The 22,571-nt window shown below is 39.3% G+C and overlaps 1 protein-coding gene and 1 long non-coding RNA gene across 3 annotated transcripts; one reads left to right on the plus strand and one right to left on the minus strand.

The window, feature by feature from the left end:
* Positions 1-593: 593 nt before the first annotated feature.
* Positions 594-4,924, minus strand: LOC138977069 (uncharacterized). Its single transcript, XR_011459221.1, has 2 exons — positions 4,066-4,924; positions 594-2,500 (listed from the first exon to the last, which is right to left on the minus strand). It is a non-coding gene; the product is annotated as an uncharacterized lncRNA (long non-coding RNA).
* A 210-nt stretch (positions 4,925-5,134) lies between these two features.
* On the plus strand, positions 5,135-21,574 carry LOC138977064 (phosphatidylinositol transfer protein alpha isoform-like). Of its 2 annotated transcripts, XM_070349981.1 has the most exons (10): positions 5,135-5,283; positions 8,463-8,493; positions 12,090-12,286; positions 15,815-15,914; positions 16,392-16,559; positions 16,977-17,081; positions 17,535-17,630; positions 18,310-18,432; positions 19,029-19,111; positions 19,163-21,574. In XM_070349981.1, the coding sequence occupies exons 1-9, from the start codon at positions 5,252-5,254 to the stop codon at positions 19,074-19,076; spliced, it is 900 nt and encodes a 299-aa protein (XP_070206082.1). In that variant the 5' UTR covers positions 5,135-5,251; the 3' UTR covers positions 19,077-19,111; positions 19,163-21,574. The 2 variants fall into 2 exon arrangements, with proteins under 2 accessions (XP_070206082.1, XP_070206081.1); XM_070349980.1 differs by having other exon boundaries at positions 19,029-21,574.
* The last annotated feature ends 997 nt before the right edge of the window (positions 21,575-22,571 follow it).

The raw sequence follows: 22,571 nt of genomic DNA on the forward strand, positions 1-22,571 counted from the left end.
AGAAATCAGTGATGCAAATAAAAACTTTAATTCTCCCACAAAAAAACCCACATAAAATGTATGAGCACCAATGAACACACACACACCATTTCATTTAGTTTTATACACACAAAATGGAAAGGCAAATATCATTAGGCAAGTTTGTTGTTCACAAATACAGAGATACAAAAATTAGAAGATGGAATTCAGAAGAAATGTTCAAGGGTGCACAAAGCTTTCATACCCACAATAATGACATTATTCAGGATACATCCTCAGTTGCCTTATTGATTAAAACAAAGTACTTTACTGCTTAGTTTGTGCTGTTTGCATGAAAATGGATCGATGGCAAAGAAATCACAACAGACTGCAAAACGTAACTTATACCGGTAACACCACAATTATCACACAGCAGAGGCAAACCTTGGTAACTGGGGTCAAACGGTAACGCAAATCTCAAAAGTTACAGAAGATACTTGTTTGAACTTGACAGTCAAACACACAAAAAACTATACTTCAAGAAAATTACAACAACAAAAATTAGTGACATCATTATGATCACAAAGCAGAAGCAACTAGAAAATTGGGGTCAAACTGTTCAGCACTATAATGTCACAGAAGACACACTTTGAAATTGGCACACTGACCCAACAAATAGACAGCACTAATAAATTAATCACATCACAATGATCTCACAGCAGAAGCACTACTTGTAAACTGCAATCAAACTGTACAGCACATCTAAATGCCACAGTAGAACATGTCTGTTTAACACACACACACAATTAAGAGATAGCACATAACAAATGAATCACATCTTAATGATCAGCAGAAGCACTACTTGTGAACTGGGGTCTAACTGTACAGCACTACTTAAAACTCACATTCACAGGAGAACACCTCTGTAAAAACTTGGCACACCCACACACAAAAATAAACAGACGGCACAAATAAATTAATCACATCAAAATAATCACACAGCAAAAGCACTACTTGAAAACTGACGTCAAACTGTACAGCACAATTTAAAAATCATAAAATGCCTCTGTTTAAACTTTGCACAAGAATCCATAAGACAGACAGCAAAAATACATTAATCACATCTTGATGCTCAGCAGAAGCACTACTTGTAAACTGGCGTCAAACTGTACAGCACGACTAAAAAAATTACAAAACACATCCGTTTAAACTTTGCACAAGAAACCCAGTGCCACTATGAAACAACAACATGATTTTTGAAAACACATACACACATACGCTCTGGACACCCCCTGAATATGTTGATTTAAACATATGGAAAATGTAACAAAGTTGTGCAATGCAATAATGACACAACGCAGTGACCCCAAAATGTGACAGGGGTATCTCAAACTAGATTCATGTTGGCTATCAACTACAACTACCCTTGAAGTTTTCATAGTTACAAAGCTTAAGATTCAATAACATCTGAGATAACTTCAACGTTAAGTTTTATGAAACAAACATGACTGCATGCCCCCTGTGACCCCAAAACTTGACAAGGGTCAATCAAACTTAGGTCAAGTCTGGAGATTATCAAACACTAGAAGTATACAAGGTTTCAAACCTGTAGCTTCAAAAACATCTGATATAGCTTCAACGCACAAGTTTTAATCCAATGAAACGAACATGACCCCGCTGTGACGCCAAAATTTGAAGAGGGTCAACCAAACTGAGGTCACTTTGTAAGATCTTTCTTTATTTGGTGTTTTATGTTGTTGTCAACCACGAAGGTTATATCGCGACGGGGGAAGGGGGGAGATGGGATAGAGCCACTTGTCAATTGTTTCTTGTTCACAAAAGCACAAATCAAACATTTGCTCCAGGGGCTTGCAACGTAGTACAATATATTACCTTACTGGGAGAATGCAAGTTTCCAGTACAAAGGACTTTGTAAGATCATCGAACCCTAAATTTTTCAGAGGTCTAGCTTGAAAAACAACCAAGCTAACCTCAAATGTTAAGTTTTTTGGCCGGATATATGGATTGACACATGTATATGAATTCTTAGACTCGCCAATTACTCAGGTGAGTCAGAGACGATTTGGAAAGAACAACAACATGATTTTTGAAAACACATACACACATACGTTCTGGACACCCCCTGAATATGTGCAGAGAAAAGTCTGTGAGTGAACATCATACAGCACTAATGAACAAATTGAGAAGGAAAAAACCCCATGCAGGTGGAAGGTAGAAGACATAAATCAACACTTCCTCATCAGTCCTTGCACACAACACACACAAAATGTACATCTTCTGCCGAGACCTCAGCTCTCGTCATCTCCACCCCAGCACAGTCAAAGTGGCACCAGGAGTGACATTTCTCACTCTGCACCCAGTCTGCCAAATCCGGTTTTGAGCAAAATGGCATGCCGCACATGTTTTTTTCTCGAGGACGTCCATGTTGCAGAAGCCTCTGATGACTGTATTTTCTGAACATCTGGCAGTGACATTGTCGCATCACAGCCACTGGAATGTTTGCCAGCAGCGACTCAGCATTCTGCACACAAGTAACCAACAATCATAGCAAAACAACTCATTGAGGTCTGGATATATTAAAAAAACCAAAAAAACAACAACAACAACAACAACAACAGATCAAGTGGACACTTACATAATTAACTGAGAAATACTGAGAATTCAGAGCGCAAAATGATATTTCTTTATCATATTATATATATGCTGTTGTAACTATAGTGCTTTCTACTGGAATTAAGAGAGGGTACAAGTTCTACAACTGACAGATGACACTTGTTAAGTGTTACGATTAATCTGCATGAACAGTACAAAATGAATGAATTAAGTCTAAGCAAGACCAATGTTGTAAGAATCAAAGGAACAAGGAAGTTTGGGGGCAAATATTGAAACTAGTTATATAAATATATATTAATGAACCTAATTAGCTTCTGTCTGAAGTAACTGAATAAATTTTAAGCCATGAGTTGTCATTGTTCAGATTAATTTTAAGCAAGATTAGTGTAAAGTTATGAACACCTTCATCTTTTATTACAATGATAGCTGAGCACTTAAAGTTAAAGAATATTCAATTAAATTGTAACTATGTCACGGTGTAACTGTAAAGTTATGAACAACAAAAGGTAATAACTTATTTTTCGGCCTGTGTTTAAGGTTTTAACTTGATTTCTGACTGGTTGTTGACATGGAAACCAAAATGTTTGACATGGATATGTTTTTAGTAGTAGTAGTAGTAGTAGTATGTAGGGGCGGCTATATTTGTTAGCTATATATGTGCCCCTTCTTTGTCAGATACTTTGCATGCCTAAATCCCTATTCTTTCAATGCTTTCAATCAAAGTCGTAAAAAAGGTTAAGAAATTTTGGAGAATTGTCCAAGAAGTTTTTGAAGGCGTCTACTGTGGGTGCGAATTTTATGTTAGCGGGTAGTGCATTCCAATTGTTAGCAACTCTTTGAGAAAACGAAAACTTGCGCTTGTTAGTCTTACAGTGTTGAACAAAGATTTTTCCCTGGCTGTTTCTGGTGTTGTCTGTCTGCTTGAATGTGAATATGTTGTGCATGTCAATATCATCCACCCCATTTATAATTCTATATGTTTGTATTAGGTCACCCCTTATCCTCCTTCCCTTCAGAGAGTGGAGGTCTAGGTATTTGAGTCTTCTTTTGTTGCATGTCTGTGTTATTATAACTAGAGTATTACAGAAAAAAGTACAGAGAATGATACGAATCATTTAAACTTTAAAGGACTGAAAATGCATGACTCGAATGGCAGGCACACAGCTCGTATTACATGGATGATTGTTTAAGAAACCTGTTACACATTGAATTATCATTGATCACACATGGTTGCATAGAACTTTGAAACTGAGTTTTATTCACTGGATGGACCATAGAACATGTCATCTGATACTTTCAGTCTCAATGTCAACAGAAATTTGGCTGACAGTGACACTGACAGCCATGGAATCAAGAACAGTTGAGATAACCATACATAACTCATTAACTGTACAAAAATAAACATGCGGCGAAAAAATAAATAAAACAACATAGCGAAATACTTTCAGTCACGTTTCATAACTACGAACTTACCTCTTGTTTGCTGGGTATGCAGAGAACGTCGTTTAAGTCCAATCCTGGAAAGTTCACGAGCTGAAACTTCTTTTCACGCACCCACCACTTGAACTTCGAAGACTTCCCATCTTCAATGTGGTCCGTACGTTTTGTTTTTAGAAACAGCACAATATTGTCATATTTCTTCTGCGTGAGCACGGTTGTATTTTCTGCGTAAGTTCCACGACAAAACTGTCCACCTCTTCCCTGTGGTCACCCATCATGGTCAAGGGCGAGAGGCAGACTGGCGATCAGACTGGCATCGCCAGTCGAAAGGAGGGCCATTTCTAGAATGAGTCGGTGCGTTTCCGGAAATGACGCGCTTTGTTGGAAATCTACTGAGGCGTGACGAAGTCCCGCGAGATTCCAACTCTGCCCCGGATTCTTACTATGCGCCCAACATATGCACCATGCTGAAAAATGTACTTATGAATCAAGCATTGACTGAAATAAACAGTTTATATATCCAGGACAACATGCAATTCATTAACTTTTGACCCTAACCTTTAACACTTCCCAAAATAAATCTTTGGTGGACATTGCATCGACGCTGTTCATTTTGAATGAACATTTTTCTTGTGTTTGTGCGAGGACTTACGAAGGAGCGGAAGCACTAATCACATGACGTCATCAATACTTGTGCTTTCGAGTAACAAGAGTTACCTCCCTTGCATTGAAATTGTTGCATCGATTTCGTCGAAAATCCGGCTCTCAACACAAATATAAGGGTGCATGTAGCATGAATCAGGCTTACTTTTCACAGGCATGTCCAATACTTCACTTTGAAGATAGATTTAGTTAGTCTAGATGGGGTTTTCAGGGGTTTTCGGAGACAAGTAGTACCACCCAGAAGTCATTTGCCTGACATACGGTCTGAAGCGGATAGCAGAAATCCAGACCATACCTTTGCCCTAACAGGCAAAGCTGTTTATATGAGTTGCGTACAATCAATGATATAAGAGATTTATTTGGGCTTATACAGAGGTTGTCACCCAGGTTATGTAAATATACACGTATGACATGAGTTCCAAAGACCAGAACGTTCAAACTTTTGTAATCTGTCAAAATATGTACGGGCTTCGGCTCAACTCGCACCGGCTGTGACGTCATACGTATGTCCACCCCGTGCTAGGAAGGTGTTGCAAGAAACCGTAGGCAAGGAAACATGCCACTACCACCGGGCCGCATCTTGGAATAGTAAGTAATTATGAGTTGATAACTAAACTTCTTTATTCTACCAAGTGTTTTGGCTATAGGAATGGTCTACTTTTCCTCTTCAAGGTCCCCAGTGAAAGGGGAAGCACCGTGATCATGAGTGGTATGAGTGGCAAGAACCATCTTGCGATCTCTTTCACGTTATTTGCCCGGCTTTTCTATTGATTTTCATTGGAATTGAAAATCTGAGTGACACATGGCTTCCCTGGACTTAGGCTCATTATGTCGCATGTTGCGATATGCTGATGACCACGAATAGAAGACTTGTAAAGAGGCGTGACCATGACATGAGCACCCTGGCTAACCTACAGTAGGCGAGGCTGTGATGAATGAGTCACAACATCACAGTTCATACGATAAACGATAACTGCCTTACCAAGCAGTTATTGTTGCATACTACATGCTGGTTTAAGTTTGAATTGCTGTCCCATAATCGTTCGATATATTAGTGTGATTAGTATTTGCAGATCACTGTGGTATACGTTGTAGGACAGGACACTGGGATTGCATTGTCAGCTGTGACATAGCCCACTGGAGTTTATTGTCCACTATGACAATGACATAGCACTGTGAGTTAATTGTCCACTATGACAACTGAAAACACCTAGCCTTTTAAGATCTTGCTCCCTTGTTGACTGTTGAGCATGTCTGGATACTTTTGTGTTTGTTGTTGTTTTATATTTTTGTTAGGGTTAGGAGTTTTTGTTGTTGTTGGTGTTTTTTGGTTTTTTTACTATCAGGGGTGGGACTTTTCCGTGAATCCGCGGACACAACTTACGAATTCGGCTGGAGTAATCTATTTTTCCGCGTCCCATTTCATCACAGTATCTATAACTTGTTGACTGAATGATATGGAGAGAAGTGAAGATGGAACAGAGCACTGGAGGCTTGAGAGTTAAATTGTGCTGACGGTGAAAGCTCCTGATAACTAATAGTCAGTTTGAGCTTCAATGCATTGGGGCGTCACTTGGATCATACTATTGCCAGTATTGGATTATGGATACAGTGGAGTCCGGGTACAACGAATCTCAAGGGAGATACATTTTAGTTCGTTATATCAGTAATTCGCTGTAGAGTTTTCAACCCTAAATGGCCTCAAGACAAGTTTTCCCAATCACCTTCAAATGATCGTCCCATCGATCTTTCCTTGGAGAGTACAATCTCTGCATGTTTTCAACAGCTTCATAATATAATGATAAAGAGAGGCAAACTAACAGCGGGAGGTGCATGAAAAGCGTCGGTTTTCACGATGACTCGCTCATTCACGGGACATAACTGCACTCCGGACTGTCCACAGTGTTGAGCAATTTAGGAGACTTCACTGCCTGAGGAGAGTATTGATTCAAACGAACGCGTGGTTCTGTATCGCGTCACTCGGTCACGGATCAGAGAAAACAAAAAATAGTTCCAGATTTCGAAACCATGTTCGTCAGCCATTGTTTTTAGCAAGACAGACCACATGTGCACGAGCTTCGCTGACGTACATCGCAAAATGTCATGACGTCACCACAACTTTCGGTTTTGGTTCGATCTGTTCCGTGCACCTCCCGCTGTTAGTTTGTTCAGAGTTCGCTCATCACGCGATGTGCACTTGTGTTTGTGTAATTTTGTCTTTGGAGACAATTATTGACATCAGTTCGTTGTAGCCTTGTGACTTTTAGAGACAAAACGGCTCTGGGGCGATGAAAACGTGTTTGTTAAAAGAGGGGTTCGTTACGCAAATGAGTTCAAAAGGTTCGATGTAGCCGGAAAGTAACAAGTAAGAAATAGAAGGCTGTCTGCCGGGAAATCAATGGCAGTTTGTTAAAAGAGGGATTTCGTTATACCCAGGTTCGTTATAGCTGGACTCCACTGTACATGGTTCATTACGTAAATATGCACCATTACAATGTTAACTACCATTGTTGTGTGAAAGTGGGTTTTTTGTTTGGTTGGGTGGGGTTTTTTTGGTTTTTGGGGGGGGGGGGGAGTGAAGAGAATGTCTTTTTAAGCTGATCCAAACAATTTGAATTTTTGTCTCAGAATGCACCCGATTGCACAGATTTTAATGTACCATTTAAAAAAAATTCCAGGGGGCATGCCCCCGAACCCCCAAGATAAAAGGGATTTTCTCTTTTTTCATCACAAGAGAGTCCCACAAGTATAAGGAGAAAAACAACAACTGAGCAACAGTGTGTTGACAACATACAATTTGTCAGGGGAAGATATATATATATATATATGGTTGAATCCTTTTAACCTAAGTATTGGATGTTGCTTATCTCAGTTAAAGTGTAACTTCACAGTACTTTCCAAGAGGCACAGGATCATATGGTTTGCAGTTTTCAAGATAGCTTGCGTATCCTGTATTTTTTGTTCAGTCGCCTCTGTTATTTTACAGCCCGCTCAAATCAGGCGTCAATTACATTTACAGGTCTTCAAAAGCCAAAGTATTGCATTTATTACAGTACACAATGTATTTGAAAGCTTAATTAAAATAAAAGAGCCATGCACATTTTGTAAAAATATATACATCAGCTGACAGCATCTAGAAGTATTCTCCACTTCAAGCACAGCAGGCATCACTTCAGTCTTCATTGTGACAGAGTTGTGTAAATTTGTGCGGCTCTGCATTTAGGAGTGAACTACAAGTTATCGCAACCCCTATCTTGGCGTCTCCATTAAATGTTTCCTTTCCCGTGTCCCCCTTCCACTCCACCCTTTCTTGTACTACGTTGCAAGCCCCTGGAGCAATTTTTTGATTAGTGCTTTTGTGAACAAGAAACAATTAACAAGTGGCTCTAACCCATCTCCCCCCTTTCCCCGTCGCGATATAACCTTGAACGGTTGAAAACGACGTTAAACACCAAATAAAGAAATAAAGAAAGACTCCACCCTTTCACATATAGATTATAATTTAAAAGAGATAGCTATGAAACATGGTTATCTCTCACTACAGGTACATTGCCTGGAAGAGTGCTGGTGCAAAGAAAAAAACTCAATTCAACTAGGGTATCTAGAGATTTTTTTTTTATCACAGTCAGTATCACTTGTGTTGATTTTTAGAGTGCTGAAAACTGGAAGCATGCTGGTGCAGAGTATTAATTTATGATAATGTTCAGTATTCACGTTTCTCTGATTATTTGAACATGATTGTCATGAAGCTTTTGTTTCTTTTTCAGTCGCATCTGTCTGCCTATGACAGTTGAAGAGGTGAGACTCACTGTGTAACCCTGTATACTTGTCTCTGTTGTTCTGGTGTGGAAATATGTCCTGTACTTGAAGTTGAAGAGTGCAATAAATACATCACAGTTGCAAAAAATGCATCAGATTCATAGAATAGATGCAAGAAGTATATTTATGCACACTCGAGACCAGTCTCCTTTTCTCAAGACAGACAGACAGACTCTTTGCCTTTGTAACCTTGTGCATCAATATTGTCAGAAAAGTGTGGAATTCTGTAACCCAGGCTCTCATTTCAATAGTTCACTTGTTTCACATGTTCACACGTTTTTTGCTGCAGGTTACATCCCCCACCCCCTTAATTAAAGGCCTTTGATGGCTCTCACAGCATTACATCTATGTCTCGACAGGGCTTAAGAATATAAATGACCTCACTGTTGTCAAGACTTCGGGTGGTGACTTTTATAATTTTATATACACACATTTTTGTATAAGAAGAAGAAGAAAGCAAGCTACACACATTTTTATGTAAGAAGAAGAAGAAAATGTGTTCCCTTGAACAAGTTGAAGTATACCTAATACTAATAGGATTGTACGTTTTTAGAGTATAGGCACATTGGTATTAACTAGGTCTTCATAATTTCCTGTACCAGATAATAAAATGTAAGCCCTTGTCTGGGCCCCTGGACCAGTTTTGCAAAATGGAGGTCAAACTCGTGCATTTCATGGCGTAACGTTTGTGTCATCCAGGTAGGACTGTGTCGGGGTTTGCCCGCATCGAACAATTGTTGTTAAAGGGGTTGTCTTAAAAGCTGGTATACAGGCTCCCCTTTTTAGCATCTTATGCACATTCACAATAATCTTTTTCACCTCGGACAACATCTTTACCAGTTCAGGTGTGCAAACCCTTGGATAGCTTTGGTGTTAGTGTGACATGTATTGTGTCAGCACGAGATGCACGAATAAGGTAGTACGGTACAGGTAGAAAAAAAAGATCTACATGTTTTTAGAGGCCTGGAAAGGGGGAAACATTTTATTCATTTTAAGTAGTCTTTATGAAGAAATAATTAACCAGAGGAAAGTAAGGATTATACTTATAGTAAATATAAATTAAATTAGGTATACTTGACGTACTTATTAATATTATGTTCTTATCGACATTACAAAATTTTTGTAGATCGCGAGATAATTTAGAAAAGCCATGTCTCAGGCGTTACCGCAAACGGACAATACATGTGCGCAAGCGTACAGAGCGAGAAGCAAGGTTCCCATCTCCCCCTTTCCCCGTCGCGATATAACCTTGAATGGTTGAAAACGACGTTAAACACCAAATAAAGAAAGAAAGAAAGAAGCAAGGTAACAAACTTGATAGCTAACGTCGTTCTAACTTTGGTGATCTGAATAGCAGTTAAAGTTAGGATTTAGAGCCAGCTACCTATTAACCACGCAGCCGCTAACATCATTTTAAATTTCCCATTACTTTTAAATACCGATCCAGGTTGGTTTTATTCTTTTTGTCTAGCCCAGATTACTAGCAGTACACTGTACTTGTCAAACCAATAATCAGTATTAAATCTATATGACTTTCCCCATGAACTGAAGATTTATAATATAAAGCTAAAATATACCTCTGTTTTTCACAAATAGATTTTTTGTAGTAAATCACAATAGTGTCACTGTCAAGCTGTAAATGTCCGTATTCACCTTGCAGCTGTTGCTGTGAAGTATGTTTGTGAAGATTGCCATGGGTGTTATTATTGTATTATGCATATGGATCTTATTTCAAATGATGGCATATTTTGTCCTTGCTGCTGATTACAAACCTAAGGAGAGGAAACTGCTGGATTGTCAACGAGCAGTGAATTATTCTGATAAAACTGCAGTTGTGAGATTCAGAGATCGTACTGTTTGCCAGTTTGGTATGCTTCCCAGGAAATGTTGAGTTTTACATCGTGAAGATACTATGGGATTAATAGATACACATACTCGATGAATGAAGCTGTGGTATTCATTCACAACTTGGATTTTCGAGTTAGAACTAACATATATATATACATCTCGTTGGGGTTTCTGTTTCATAATGAAAGGCTTGAGTAATACATGCTGGTGTATCAGGGTATTATTGCGTAATGTCAAAATGTCACAACATCAGGGTTCGGTTTACTAGTGCACCCTGCACCATTGGCGCATATTATCTGAAAATGTTCCATTATATTTCCCTTAAGTGCGCCAAAAGGCACAATGATATTACATACCACTGCGCCATTCTATGCACACTTTACATCGGAGTACAGCCATTGAAATGAGCAAAGCATAAACGTGCTGTGATTGGCTGTTTAAATATTGTATGCAGCAAATATATATATTTTCCTTTTCCTGTTTAACCTTTTCAAAATTAGATCTAACTTGTTCGCGTATCCATTTCTGGATCTGCAGGCTGGTACAGAGTTACCTCCCTTTAGGCTTTTTCAAATTTCCCTTGTTTTAACCTAATTTCTTGGTTAAAACTTGTCTAAATTTCTAAATTCTTTCTTAATAAATATCAATTCTACACTTTGGCCTTAAATCAAAGTGTTTCCCTTCACAGATATCCTCTTGGGGTTGTCAGATGAGGGTAGTCTCCCATGCCAACAGAAGCTACCATTCAGAGAATGGTTTGCTTCTTAGTTGGATACCATGGGTTGACAACTCTCGCCATCAGTACCACCTGACCACTGATGAGACACAATAGTGTCGAAACACGTGTCTGGTCTAGGTACAAATACAATGGTCCTCCTCAGGACTAGATTACCTTGCGATACGTCCCCCACAAAGGGACTTTGCTCTGTAAATCTCGGTCCCCCTTGAGGAGGGTCTGATGCTCCCAATAGGCTGTCTGTGAAGGGATACTTATTTCTCTCTCTATCTCTGCTAAGAGATTTTAACAAATCTCGGAAGAAAGTCTCTGCTGACTTTCAATTGTTTCTTTCACAATTTCTGATGTTTTATATATATATATATATATATATATAACAAAATCAAGGAAAATATATATATATTGATTGTCCTTTTACGGACCCTCCTTTCATAGATGCTGGGTGGCCGAGTGGTAACGCACTTGCGCTCGGAAGCGAGAGGTTGCGTGTTCAGGCCTGGGTCAGGCCGCAATTTTCTCCCCCCTTTCCTAACCTAGGTGGTGGGTTCAAGTGCTAGTCTTTCGGATGAGACGAAAAACCGAGGTCCCTTCGTGTACACTACATTGGGGTGTGCACGTTAAAGATCCCACGATTGACAAAAGGGTCTTTCCTGGCAAAATTGTATAGGCGTAGATAAAAATGTCCATCAAATACCCGTGTGACTTGGAATAAAGTGTAAAAAAAAAAAAATTCCATCTCACACGGCATTTAGTCTCAGGGCTTGGAAACATGAATACACGCATGCAGGAAAAAAAAGAAGAAAAAAGGGTAGCGCCGTATACTGTATGGCAGCTCGCTTTCCCCAGGGAGAAAGCAGCCCGAATTTCTGTGAGGTTACCCTCATGGACTATATAAAATCTTATCCTTATCTTATCCTCCTCCTTATCCTTATCCTTCATAGCCTCTGTAAATTGTCAATATATATAAGCAGGTGCCTGTGTTGCTTTGCAGTATCATGTAGGTCAGTTGTGGTCAGTGGCGGAAGCCAGCAAGAACGAGACCGGTGGAGGAGAGGGGCTGGAAGTGCTCATCAACGAGCCCTTCAACCAGGACAGCCCGAAAGAGTACCTGCCCAGAGAAAAGCTAATTGCCAACGGCAAGGAGTACACGGAGGGACAGTTCACAAAGAAAATCTATCATCTTCAGAGGTTAGTCAGGCTATTCTCTTCTGCCCTAGTCTTTTTGACTCACATGCGAAGCAAAAGTGAGTCTATGTACTCACCCGAGTCGTCCGTCCCGCCGTCCGTCCGTCCGTCCGGAAAACTTTAACGTTGGATATTTCTTGGACACTATTAAGTCCAGGCATGGTACTCTTCCGCCGATCGGCGGATTCCGCCGAAAACGAAAAAAAAAAAAAATTTAAAAAAATTTGTAAAAAAATAAAAAATCCGCCCATTCACTTGAGATTATTATTTTTTCTTACTCAAGCCTTGTTATCTTTCACTTATATCCCTCTCAGCTTCAAGGAGAGGGCACTAAACACATTTGAATTAGTAAAAAGTCGTCAGCTTCAGGGGGCGTTGCCCCCTGACCCCCACAAAGGGCGCTGCCCCTTGACCCCGCAAGGGGGCCTGAGCGGCCCCCTGGACCCCCGGCTTTATTTCAGCTGAAACTGCCATTCCTTCAGTACCATGCCTGTAAGTCTATCAACACCTGATGTGGCCTGATGGTGTATGGTTACAAGATCTCAAAAAACATGTGCGGCAACTTGACCTCACTTCAAGTTCAAGGTCACAGGGGCCGTAATTGTTGTCTTAAAAACGACCATTTTTCACATTTTCGCATTTTTTTCTGAAGTTATCGAGAATGGCAATCTTAGCTATGTATGCTATACAGGGCAATGTAAGCCCTATCTTTGGCCACCAGTTTGGTTGACCTTGCTTCAAGGTCAAGGTCGCAAGGGTCCTTTAAAGTTGGATTGTATACATAGTTTGAAGTGACCTTGACCTTGAACTATGGAAGGTAACTCTTCCAAATCTACATATGTGTGAGGGAAATACATTATACTTACAAAAGTGAGTCTATATACTCACCGACATCGTCCGCCTGTCCTTCCGGGCGTCCGGGCGTCCGTCCCCCCCGTCCGTCTGTGAAACCTTTAACATTGTATATTTCTTGGACACTATTAAGTCTATCAACACCAATTGTGGCCTGATGGTGTATGGTTACAAGATCTTCAGAAACATGTTTGGCAACTTGACCTCACTTCAAGGTCAAGGTCACAGGGGCCATAATTGTTGTCTTAAAAACGATTGTTTTTCACATTTTCACAGTTTTTTCTGAAGTTATTGAGAATGGCAACCTTAGCTATGTATGCTATACAGGGCAAAGTAAGCCCTATCTTTGGACACCAGTTTGGTTGACCTTGCTTCAAGGTCAAGGTCGCAAGGGTCCTTCAAAGTTGAAATGTATATATTTTGAAGTGACCTTGACCTTGAACTATTGAAAATAACTCTTCCAAAACTACATATGTGTGAGGGAAATACATTATATTTTCATACTAACTCACGTTAGGTTACATATCTTCAAGTTCCAAGTTTTCTGTAATTATTTTCTTTACTGAATAAATATTGTTTTTCTCAGTTTTATTGTAAAATTATTGTAAAATTATTCTGAAAGGAAGATCAAGGTCTGTTCAGCATGTGAGTCGTGTGGGCTTTGCCCTTCTTGTTTCATCAAGACAAGATCAGTGCAATTCAAAGTTGTGAAAGTTTGAAAAAAGAAAAGCCCGGAAGCAGGGTCACGCAAGGGTCGAAGCAGACGACGGTTTATGCGGCATATTGCCGTTCCTCTCAACGGTAAAAAGCCATCTCTAGAGTTCTTGTGAACCACAGCCGTTTGTTTCGTGCATAAAAACGTGCTATTGTAGATAAGCTCACATCGAGTCGCATTCAAATGACTAACTGACGACTACATTGTGAAAAAGGGAAACTGGATCACACGGGTTCACGATGGCTCAGGGGTAAAACCACGCAAAAATAAATTCTTTGAAAATTGTTCGCTCTTTACGGAGGGCACCTAGGATGTTCTCAATCGGTGAGTGTTTAAATGAAAGGGTGTTTGTACTGTGTGTAAAAGCCTGACCGTATCTGTGATGGTTTACGGGAGGCTTACTGTGCCTTTAAGAAAAGGAAGAAGTTTTCAACATATGTATTTGTTGAGGAGACAGATAAGGCGCAGATTGTGACTGAAATGAAAAGAAACATAATAAGGAGCTTTACTTTAGTTTAAGAAGCAGCACTGTGTTTTTGTGTGTTTTTGCTCAGTGCTTTGTGTTTTTTTTAGTTTCTTATTGTCCCATCCACACCTGAGTCCCTTTCCTCTGAACTGTCTTTTGAGGTAATTCAGGAGAAGCGCACAGGAATGAGATAATTTTGATATGGTCACAGTTAATATAATTGTAAATGAAGTCTTTTAAGGTATTTTTTAACTGCCGAGCTGAGTTCACCTGGATTGTGCAATGTTTTTGACTTTGAAGACATGGGAGTTTCAGCCCACAAACACAGAAGAAGAAGACTTTGAAGACCAGAGCTAGATTGAGCTGTTACAGTTGTCGGTGTGTGTAAATTGTGGCACACTAGTACCTGTATCGTGAGGCATCTCGGAGAAGACCCCTCTAAACAAAAGACACCTTTGGTTGTCCATAGATCTTTTAATTTTGACCAAACTATCCCCACCAAGAAAGGACATTTGTAGCTGTGGGGATTTTTTTGTCCCGTCTTCATAGGTACCACTGTGCTGTGCTCTGTGACTTGCCTGAGTTCAGTTAAACTATGTCAGCTATGTCTATGAACAGCATGATGCTGTGTTACAAAAATTCACATTGTTGGGTGCTTGGTTTAAATTTATGTGAAACATTCTGTTTGTTGTATGATCACAGTTTGTTGGGAATCTTTGTAGAATGCAGCAGTCAGTTCTGAATCTTACATTTTCAAGGCTTTGTTTTTATTTACAGTGGAACCTGCCTGTAACAACCACCAAATGGACTAACCAAAAGCAGCTGTTATAGACAGGTGGTCACTATGGAAATGTAAATTATATAGCACACAAAAAAGTCAGGGATCTCTGTGTGGTCTTTTAGGGCAGTTGGTCTTAATCAAGAGGTGGTTGCCAAGGCAGGTTCGACTGTACTTGTAGTGTAAACATACTGTATTGTGAACATACTGTACTAAAGGAATGAAAGGTCCCATTATAAAATCATATTTTCTGAATTCTAAGAAAAGAAGCTAGAAGGATAAATAGTAGAAACATCTGAACATGTAAATGTAATCTGAATCCTAAGCCAGGTTTTTTTTCCTGATTTTTGACAATTCAGCTTTCACCCCTGGCACAGTGTAGTGTGTTCATTATCACCAGAGCACAGCTTCATTATTCTGTGCTTGGTTCCATTCACTACTACCATCATTTTATATGTACTGTTTTCATTGTGCAGTTTTCCTCAGTAGACTTTCCACATATACTTTTGTTTACAGTCCATGTTACTGCTGTCACACTGGTGTCAAGCCAAGGCCAAGCACATGTGTTTACCATAAGGTTTCAGCCTTTCAATGCCATAAAGATGTCTGTCACCTAAATATGTTCCATACTATTACTAACGTAAGACAAAATGCAGGAAGAAGTGGTGTGGCTTGTGATTATGTGAACCCTGACTTTAACTTTGACTATCACATTTTCAGCAAAGTTCCTGGCTTTATACGAGCACTGGCACCTAAAGGATCTTTAGAAATTCTAGAGGAAGCTTGGAATGCATACCCCTACTGCAGAACTGTGATCACTGTAAGTGAACTTGTGTTTGTCCAACAGAAACACCTTTGACTGTGTGGTGTACCCTTTTCTTGCTTTGTTAATGTACAGATAAGTGTATTTTGTCAAGCTTGTTAATTAAAATGGTATAAACTTTCCATAGAACACATACTTTCTACTTTTGTTCTCAACTGAAACAAGTCCGGATAGTTGTGTCACACTTCTCTGCCTGTGTCTGTCATCTACTCTGGCCTACCTCATCTTCTCCATCTTTGAATATAGAGTGGAACCCCCTTTTTCAAGAGCGTCAAATTTAAGATTTCCACCATTTTAAGACCTAATTTTATTTCAGATGTTGTGTTGATAACCTCTGTAAATGTACTCCCTTTTTAAGACCCCCTCCTTTGTTTAAGACCTGATTTTCTCAGATTTTTGGAGGTCTTAAACTGTGTATACTACCAATAGGTGTCTCAGTAAAATGTCATGTCACTTTCACATGGAACTTTACAGAATCCTGGCTACATGAAGGAAAACTTCTACATCGTCATCGAGTCTTTCCATGCGCCAGACCGGGGAGATACGGAGAACATCCATCAACTCACAAAAGAGGAGCTAGAAAAGAGAGAAGTGCATCATATCGACATTGCCAACAACAGCAGTAATTCTGTTTCCAGGAGTGTGAGTTGTTTTCTTACTGGGGGGGGGGGGGGGGGGGGGGGGGGGGGTGATGTGTGAGAGGGTTTAGGGTACTCACTTTCTTTCTTTAAGACTGCGTCACTGATAGCTATCTGTAGTTTCATGTCCCATCCACACCTCAATCTCTTCCCTCCGAGCTGTCCTTTGAGGTAGTCCAGGAGAAGCACATGAGAACTAGAGAATTTGAATATGGTCACAGGTAAAATAACTGAAGAAGATACATGTAGTCTTTTTAGGTACCGGGTATTCACCAGCTCAGACAAGTTTTTTTGACATGCAAGTTTTCTTTAGCACGGTAACAGTGTTTTTTGGGGGGATTATGTTGTTGTTTTGTTTTTAGTGTCGTCTCAACTCTTGCGGTCAGCAGGTGATAGAGTAATTGCTTTCTCTCCGGTCCAGGATTACGATGCCAAGTGGGACCCCACGTTGGTGAAGTCAGAGAAGAGTGGGCGAGGTCCCTTACCCAAAGATGGATCGCATGACGGCAAGCAAGGGCAGTGGTCTGTGAGTACACTTCTCTTTCTGCACCTCTGGCTAGTCTAGCAACTTGATGTTGCTCACCTTATGGGTGACAATCATACTTACTTTGCAGCTGTTTTGTATGTAAAATGAACACACTAGGTAGTTTTTAAACGGGTTTAATCTGGCTAGCTCCCACGAAACTGGTCACCTGGTCACGGTAACCAGTCAAACTTAGCCCTAATAACATAATGAATTTAAATGGATACTTAAAATATGTCAGATGCAATTAAAACCAACTGCAGTGCATTTACTATTCTTTTTCCAACAATTTAAAATTATGACTGGTAAAATATGGAAAATATTTGGTTAACATCAACACTGAAAAGTACTGTACTTTTGAGGTGGTAGGTAGTGCATGCTTTTTGTGTGCAAGATCTTCTTTAGTATGTGTTCTTTTTGGTGTTTCTTCTCACTCACTTTTTTGTTTTGTTTCAGAGAACGCATGAGCCAATTATGTGCTGCTACAAGTTGGTGCGTGTCCTCTTCAAATGGTGGGGTCTTCAGAACAGGATAGAAAAGTTCACAATGAAGGTTTGTTTATGGTTCCACACATATGTTGTTGCAGTAGGGCTCTTTGTATTGTAGCCACTGATCTAAAACTAATGGATAGCGCACAGCCAATGAAACAGCGTAACCAGAGTGCCGCCATCTTACTATACCCCACAACACTGACAAACATGGTCAAAGGGAAATAATCGTAGTTTCGAGAATAGAATACGAGTAGCACCGCTGATCTAAACAGGTTCAGAGATGCGATCTGCATCCCTCTTATGTTTTGGCAGTTTGTGATTAAGGAAATGGAAGCAATTTGGTTTCTCAATAGATGCGATTTTACGCTGTCGACCTAGCGTCGCGGTATCGAACGGTGTCCCAAGATGGCGGATATGTTGGAGGCAACGTGATAGCCGATAAGAAGGGACGCACTATCCATTATTTTTAGATCAGTGATTGTAGCATACCAAGCTACTGTTAGGACTAAATTTATACCAGAGCCGTGTCTGAATTCTACTTTTTTTTTTTCGGATACAATTTCTGTGATCAGTGTGGTTGTTTTGAAATTAATATTAACTCTGTAAGGGATAAGTGTTAAACGAAACATTTTCAGACGGGGCTTTTGCTTGGGATTCTCTGTTCTCTAGGTTGTTCTGTAAGAAAAATCCATCCCTTTGAAACAGGGCAATAACATGGGAAAATCTTGATGATATTGCAGCAAGAAAAACGTCTTTTCACCAATTTCCACCGACAAGTATTTTGCTGGATGGACAATTATTACGGACTGACCATGGAGGACATCCGCAGAATTGAGGAGGAAACCAAGCGTGAGCTGGACGAGGTGAGATAAAAGACTCTTTTCGGCATGTTACGCTGTGCCAGATTTTGCTTTTGTCTTTTTTGCTCAGTAAAATAAGCTCTGTCTGTGTGTTAGATATTCTTAGCAACTTGTATGTACCTTTAATCAATAAGCTCCTTGTAAAAACAACACGGCTTCATTTTCAGGAACACTGAATGGTGTTGTTGTATCTGTTCTATATGTGTTAAGCTGTCTAGATGAACATACAGTGGTACCTGTGAAGATGGGACCTCCTTGGGACCGTCCAAACATGTCCCTGCATTACAGGTGTCCTCTCATGCGAGGGATATTTTGGTAAAGTTAAGCAAAAGGACAACAGAAGTTGTCCTTTCATGGGAGGTGTCCTCGTCTGAGGGGCCTCACATCGCAGGTAAATGTACCACCGTACTTCGTGAAATAGCTTCTCACCTGGATTATCAAACGGTTCTTTCCTGTTTTGTTTAGTTTTGTTATTTCTAGTAGTAGGGTTTGTTAGTGACTGGTTAGAGTTTTGTTTTTCTTACAAGAGTATCCTCTGAACATGTTACATTTGTAATATGTCAAAGCTTTTGTTTTAACAGTGTATTGTTTTATTTCAGCAACGCGCCAAAGGGACGGTACGAGGCACAAAGGCTGCAGAAGATTAACCAAAAGGTCCACACACGCTACGCTCTTGTTTAGAACTGTCTACTATACCAGTGGTGGTTCGGCTAGAGGTTCAGAAATCATATGCCAACATTGGCGCATCTTCATACGAGTCACAGTGGCAAAATTGGATTATTGTGTAGTCTCGGGGGACTTGGCGGTGATTAGAACTGAAGCCAAATGGTGTAGAAAATGAGTCTGTGAACTTCTGACTTTTGTGTTTTATGTTCTTAGTTTACATTCTAGCATAGCGCTTTTTCTTTCTCGCTCTCTCTCTCTCTCTCTCTTTCTTTTTATCATCAAAGTTTATATATAGTTCTAGATATTTTTGTATTTCAATGTACTGTACACAATACTTTTCTCTGTTAGAACAATCTTTGGCATGCAATGTCTGTTGTTTTTGTAGCGCAAGAAGCAAAGCGTTTGTGTATGAATGGCTTTGACATACATGTGTGCATGTTTTTTTTATGCGTTAGTGTCAAATTTGAAAGGGGAATCAACATGGTTCATTGACTGGAATTTCTAAGCTTATGTTTGTATGAAATGCAAAAAATGTGTTTTTCCCATGCATATTTCTAAAACACACAAGTCTTTGTTCAAAGTGTTATCATCTGTTTGTCATCACAACAAGACATATTTAGGCTGGATTGGGTAAGGAGTTGCTTTGATATCAATCTGATGTATGGCACTTACAATAAAAGCCGTCTTTAAAGGTGATGCATAATTTATCAGACATGCATTTCTCATGTTATATGTGTACAGACTACATGAGCACGTATAGAATAACACTGTACAATGTTACTGCTGTAGATTTTTGTATTGACTGCGTTCATCACTGCAGATATTGTTAGGCTTCACGACTCATGTCATTCATTTTTCAACATTGCTCATAGATTTTTGAAACTATACGATTCTCTGTGATGAGATGCAAAACATCCATGAAGTCTTATCTTTTATTTTGTAGCTTCTCAGCTTATCACTTATTTTCTTCTACATCAAATTGAATGAATCATATTGCAAATGAACAACTAAACATTTACAAGAAACCATGAAAACAAAAATGTTCCACTTTGTTCAGTATAAAAATAATAAATGGATTTAATCCTTCTCATAAGATTGAAAAATACCATTTTCATTACATTTGACAAATTTTAAATGTTAGATAAAAGGATCACTAGATCATTAAGTATCTTAGTCACACAGGATAACTGTCACCACAGTGCATTTTGTCTTCATCATACGTTTGTGATGTTTCATGTGTGTTCAAGGCCAAATTCATTCCACAGTTTATGAATGTTGCCGAGATCCTTTGTATGTGAGTGTGTGTGTGTGTTTAATTTATGAATGAAAATGATTTTATGATGCATTGCATTTTGGGGGTAAGGTAGGTAAAAAAAGAATGTGAGTCTGTGTAGACCACAGGTGTTAGTTTATTTTTAAAAAAGCATTCTTTGTGGGTAGGTGTGCGAGATTTCTGTTTGTGTACAAAAGTTCTTAGTGTACTACATGTATCATTGTTTTGTGTGTTGAATTCAGACTGGTAAGGTTGGTTCTCTGACATGCATGCTGACACAGACTGGAGCTATTACTTGGGTGTATGTTTTGGCATGCAAGGCAAAGCTGTGCGAGTTCGGAATCTGTGGATGTCGAACTTAGGGTAAAAAGTTTGGACAAGACAGTAACTGGTTATGTTTTCAGCCACATGTGCAAATGCTGTCCTGACAAAATAAAGCGCAAAGTTCTCACAGCAGAACCTGCGAAAGGTACTTTCAGTGATAGATAGGGATACAGTGCTTTGAAATGTTTGCTTTGCTGACCATTACAATTATTTTTTGTGTCTTTGCTCGATACTCGTACACTTCACACTAACCATCAGGCTTGATTGTCAAAGTATGTTTCTGTACTTCAGTTTTGTTGTGATAAGAATTGTTACAGCTGTTTTGCAATGTTCTTAGTGTGCTGTGTTATAATTTGATTCCAATATTCACCCTTGTTTGTCTGCCTGTGCTGGTACGGCTATGCATCTGCTCACAGTGGTGTGATTGCTATTGACTATTTTCTTCAACTGTTAACCTGCCATGTACTGAACATCTAAATTCCATAAAGACACAGCCAATAAATTAGGTGTTGATCATATTCCTTTATTTTGGAGATGGCACGGTTTTGGAAAAAGGGAATAAATTACTTGCAGAAAGGGCATTATTGCAGATGAGACTTGAGAAAATCAGAACGTATAGAATAAAGTTTGTCTTCAGAAGATGTTGGGGAGGGGCCGGGTGGTGGGTTGCTTGGTTCTTGTCACATGTAATTGATTAATGACAATTATTTTGCTAATTATTTTGAATGAAGCAATGTCTTGTGATGTGCCAGGTTTGTTCAACCAACCACTATCATCTTTGTCAGTTGAAGAGTGTTGATGCAATGTTTATTTTTTGTCAATAGAATACCATGAATAAATTAACACTGGCCTAAACATCTCAAGGGCCCTGTAAGAAAGAAAGTGGATTTTGTTACAAGTTAATGTGCGCATGTGAATGCATGAGTCTTTTCAGTGTGCTAGTTTGAAGACGTGTGTTAGTGTGTGCACAACAAAACAAGTAAATATGGCCAGAAAATTAAATTATTCCCTTCAAGTTGCATCCTTCACTTTACTGTAACACACTGATTAGTATCTTTTTTGTACCATGTATATTTAATTTCCTACAAACAAAGACTACATGCTGGTATGTCGTAAGAGGCGACTAACGGATTCTGTTTCTCTTTTTACCCTTGTTTAAGTGTTTCTTGTATAGAATATAGTCAATTTTTGTAAAGATTTTAGTCAAGCAGTATGTAAGAAATGTTAAGTCCTTTGTACTGGAAACTTGCATTCTCCCAGTAAGGTAATACATTGTACTACGTTGCAAGCCCCTGGAGCAAATTTTTGATTAGTGCTTTTGTGAACAAGAAACAATTGACAAGTGGCTCTATCCCATCTCCCCCCTTTCCCCGTCGCGATATAACCTTCGTGGTTGAAAACGACGTTAAACACCAAATAAAGAAAAGACGACATGCTGGGGAGCATCGGGTAAATTCTTCCCCCTAACCCGCGGGGGGTGCAAAGAAACTGTGGAGCATCACCTTAAATTCACTTTCCTTGCACACTATGATCAAGCTTCAGAAGAAGTGCATGTATCACATTCATTACCACAGATTCACTTCAATTGCTTTTGACTGCTCACTCTGTGCATATGGTTGATCTAAGTAAGGTATCAACAATCAAACAATTTCTTTGTTCATTTTTTGTTTATCTCCAGTGTAAAATATATTGTTGTTCCGTGTAAAGACAATGATTATAACAGTGTAGTCCTTACCAACATCACCAACACAAAATAAATCGAAGGGAAACAATATTGATTTCGTTTTTTAATTGATCATATAACCATCTCTATCACACATAGATACCCTCCTTTCCATGTCAACTATTACAGATTCATCTAGATTTTACACAAGCTAGT

Source organism: Littorina saxatilis, linkage group LG9, assembly GCF_037325665.1.
Source record: "Littorina saxatilis isolate snail1 linkage group LG9, US_GU_Lsax_2.0, whole genome shotgun sequence".
Classification (NCBI taxonomy): Eukaryota; Metazoa; Mollusca; class Gastropoda; order Littorinimorpha; family Littorinidae; genus Littorina; species Littorina saxatilis.

What these genes read in the sequence shown, in the direction of transcription:
- LOC138977064 (XM_070349980.1), top strand. Translation starts at nt 5,252, where the DNA reads ATGCCACTACCACCGGGCCGCATCTTGGAATA. An exon ending in TGCCTATGACAGTTGAAGAG is followed by an intron (nt 8,494 to 12,089) that starts GTGAGACTCACT and finishes GTTGCTTTGCAG; the next exon opens with TATCATGTAGGTCAGTTGTG. An exon ending in GCAAGCAAGGGCAGTGGTCT is followed by an intron (nt 17,082 to 17,534) that starts GTGAGTACACTT and finishes GTTTTGTTTCAG; the next exon opens with AGAACGCATGAGCCAATTAT.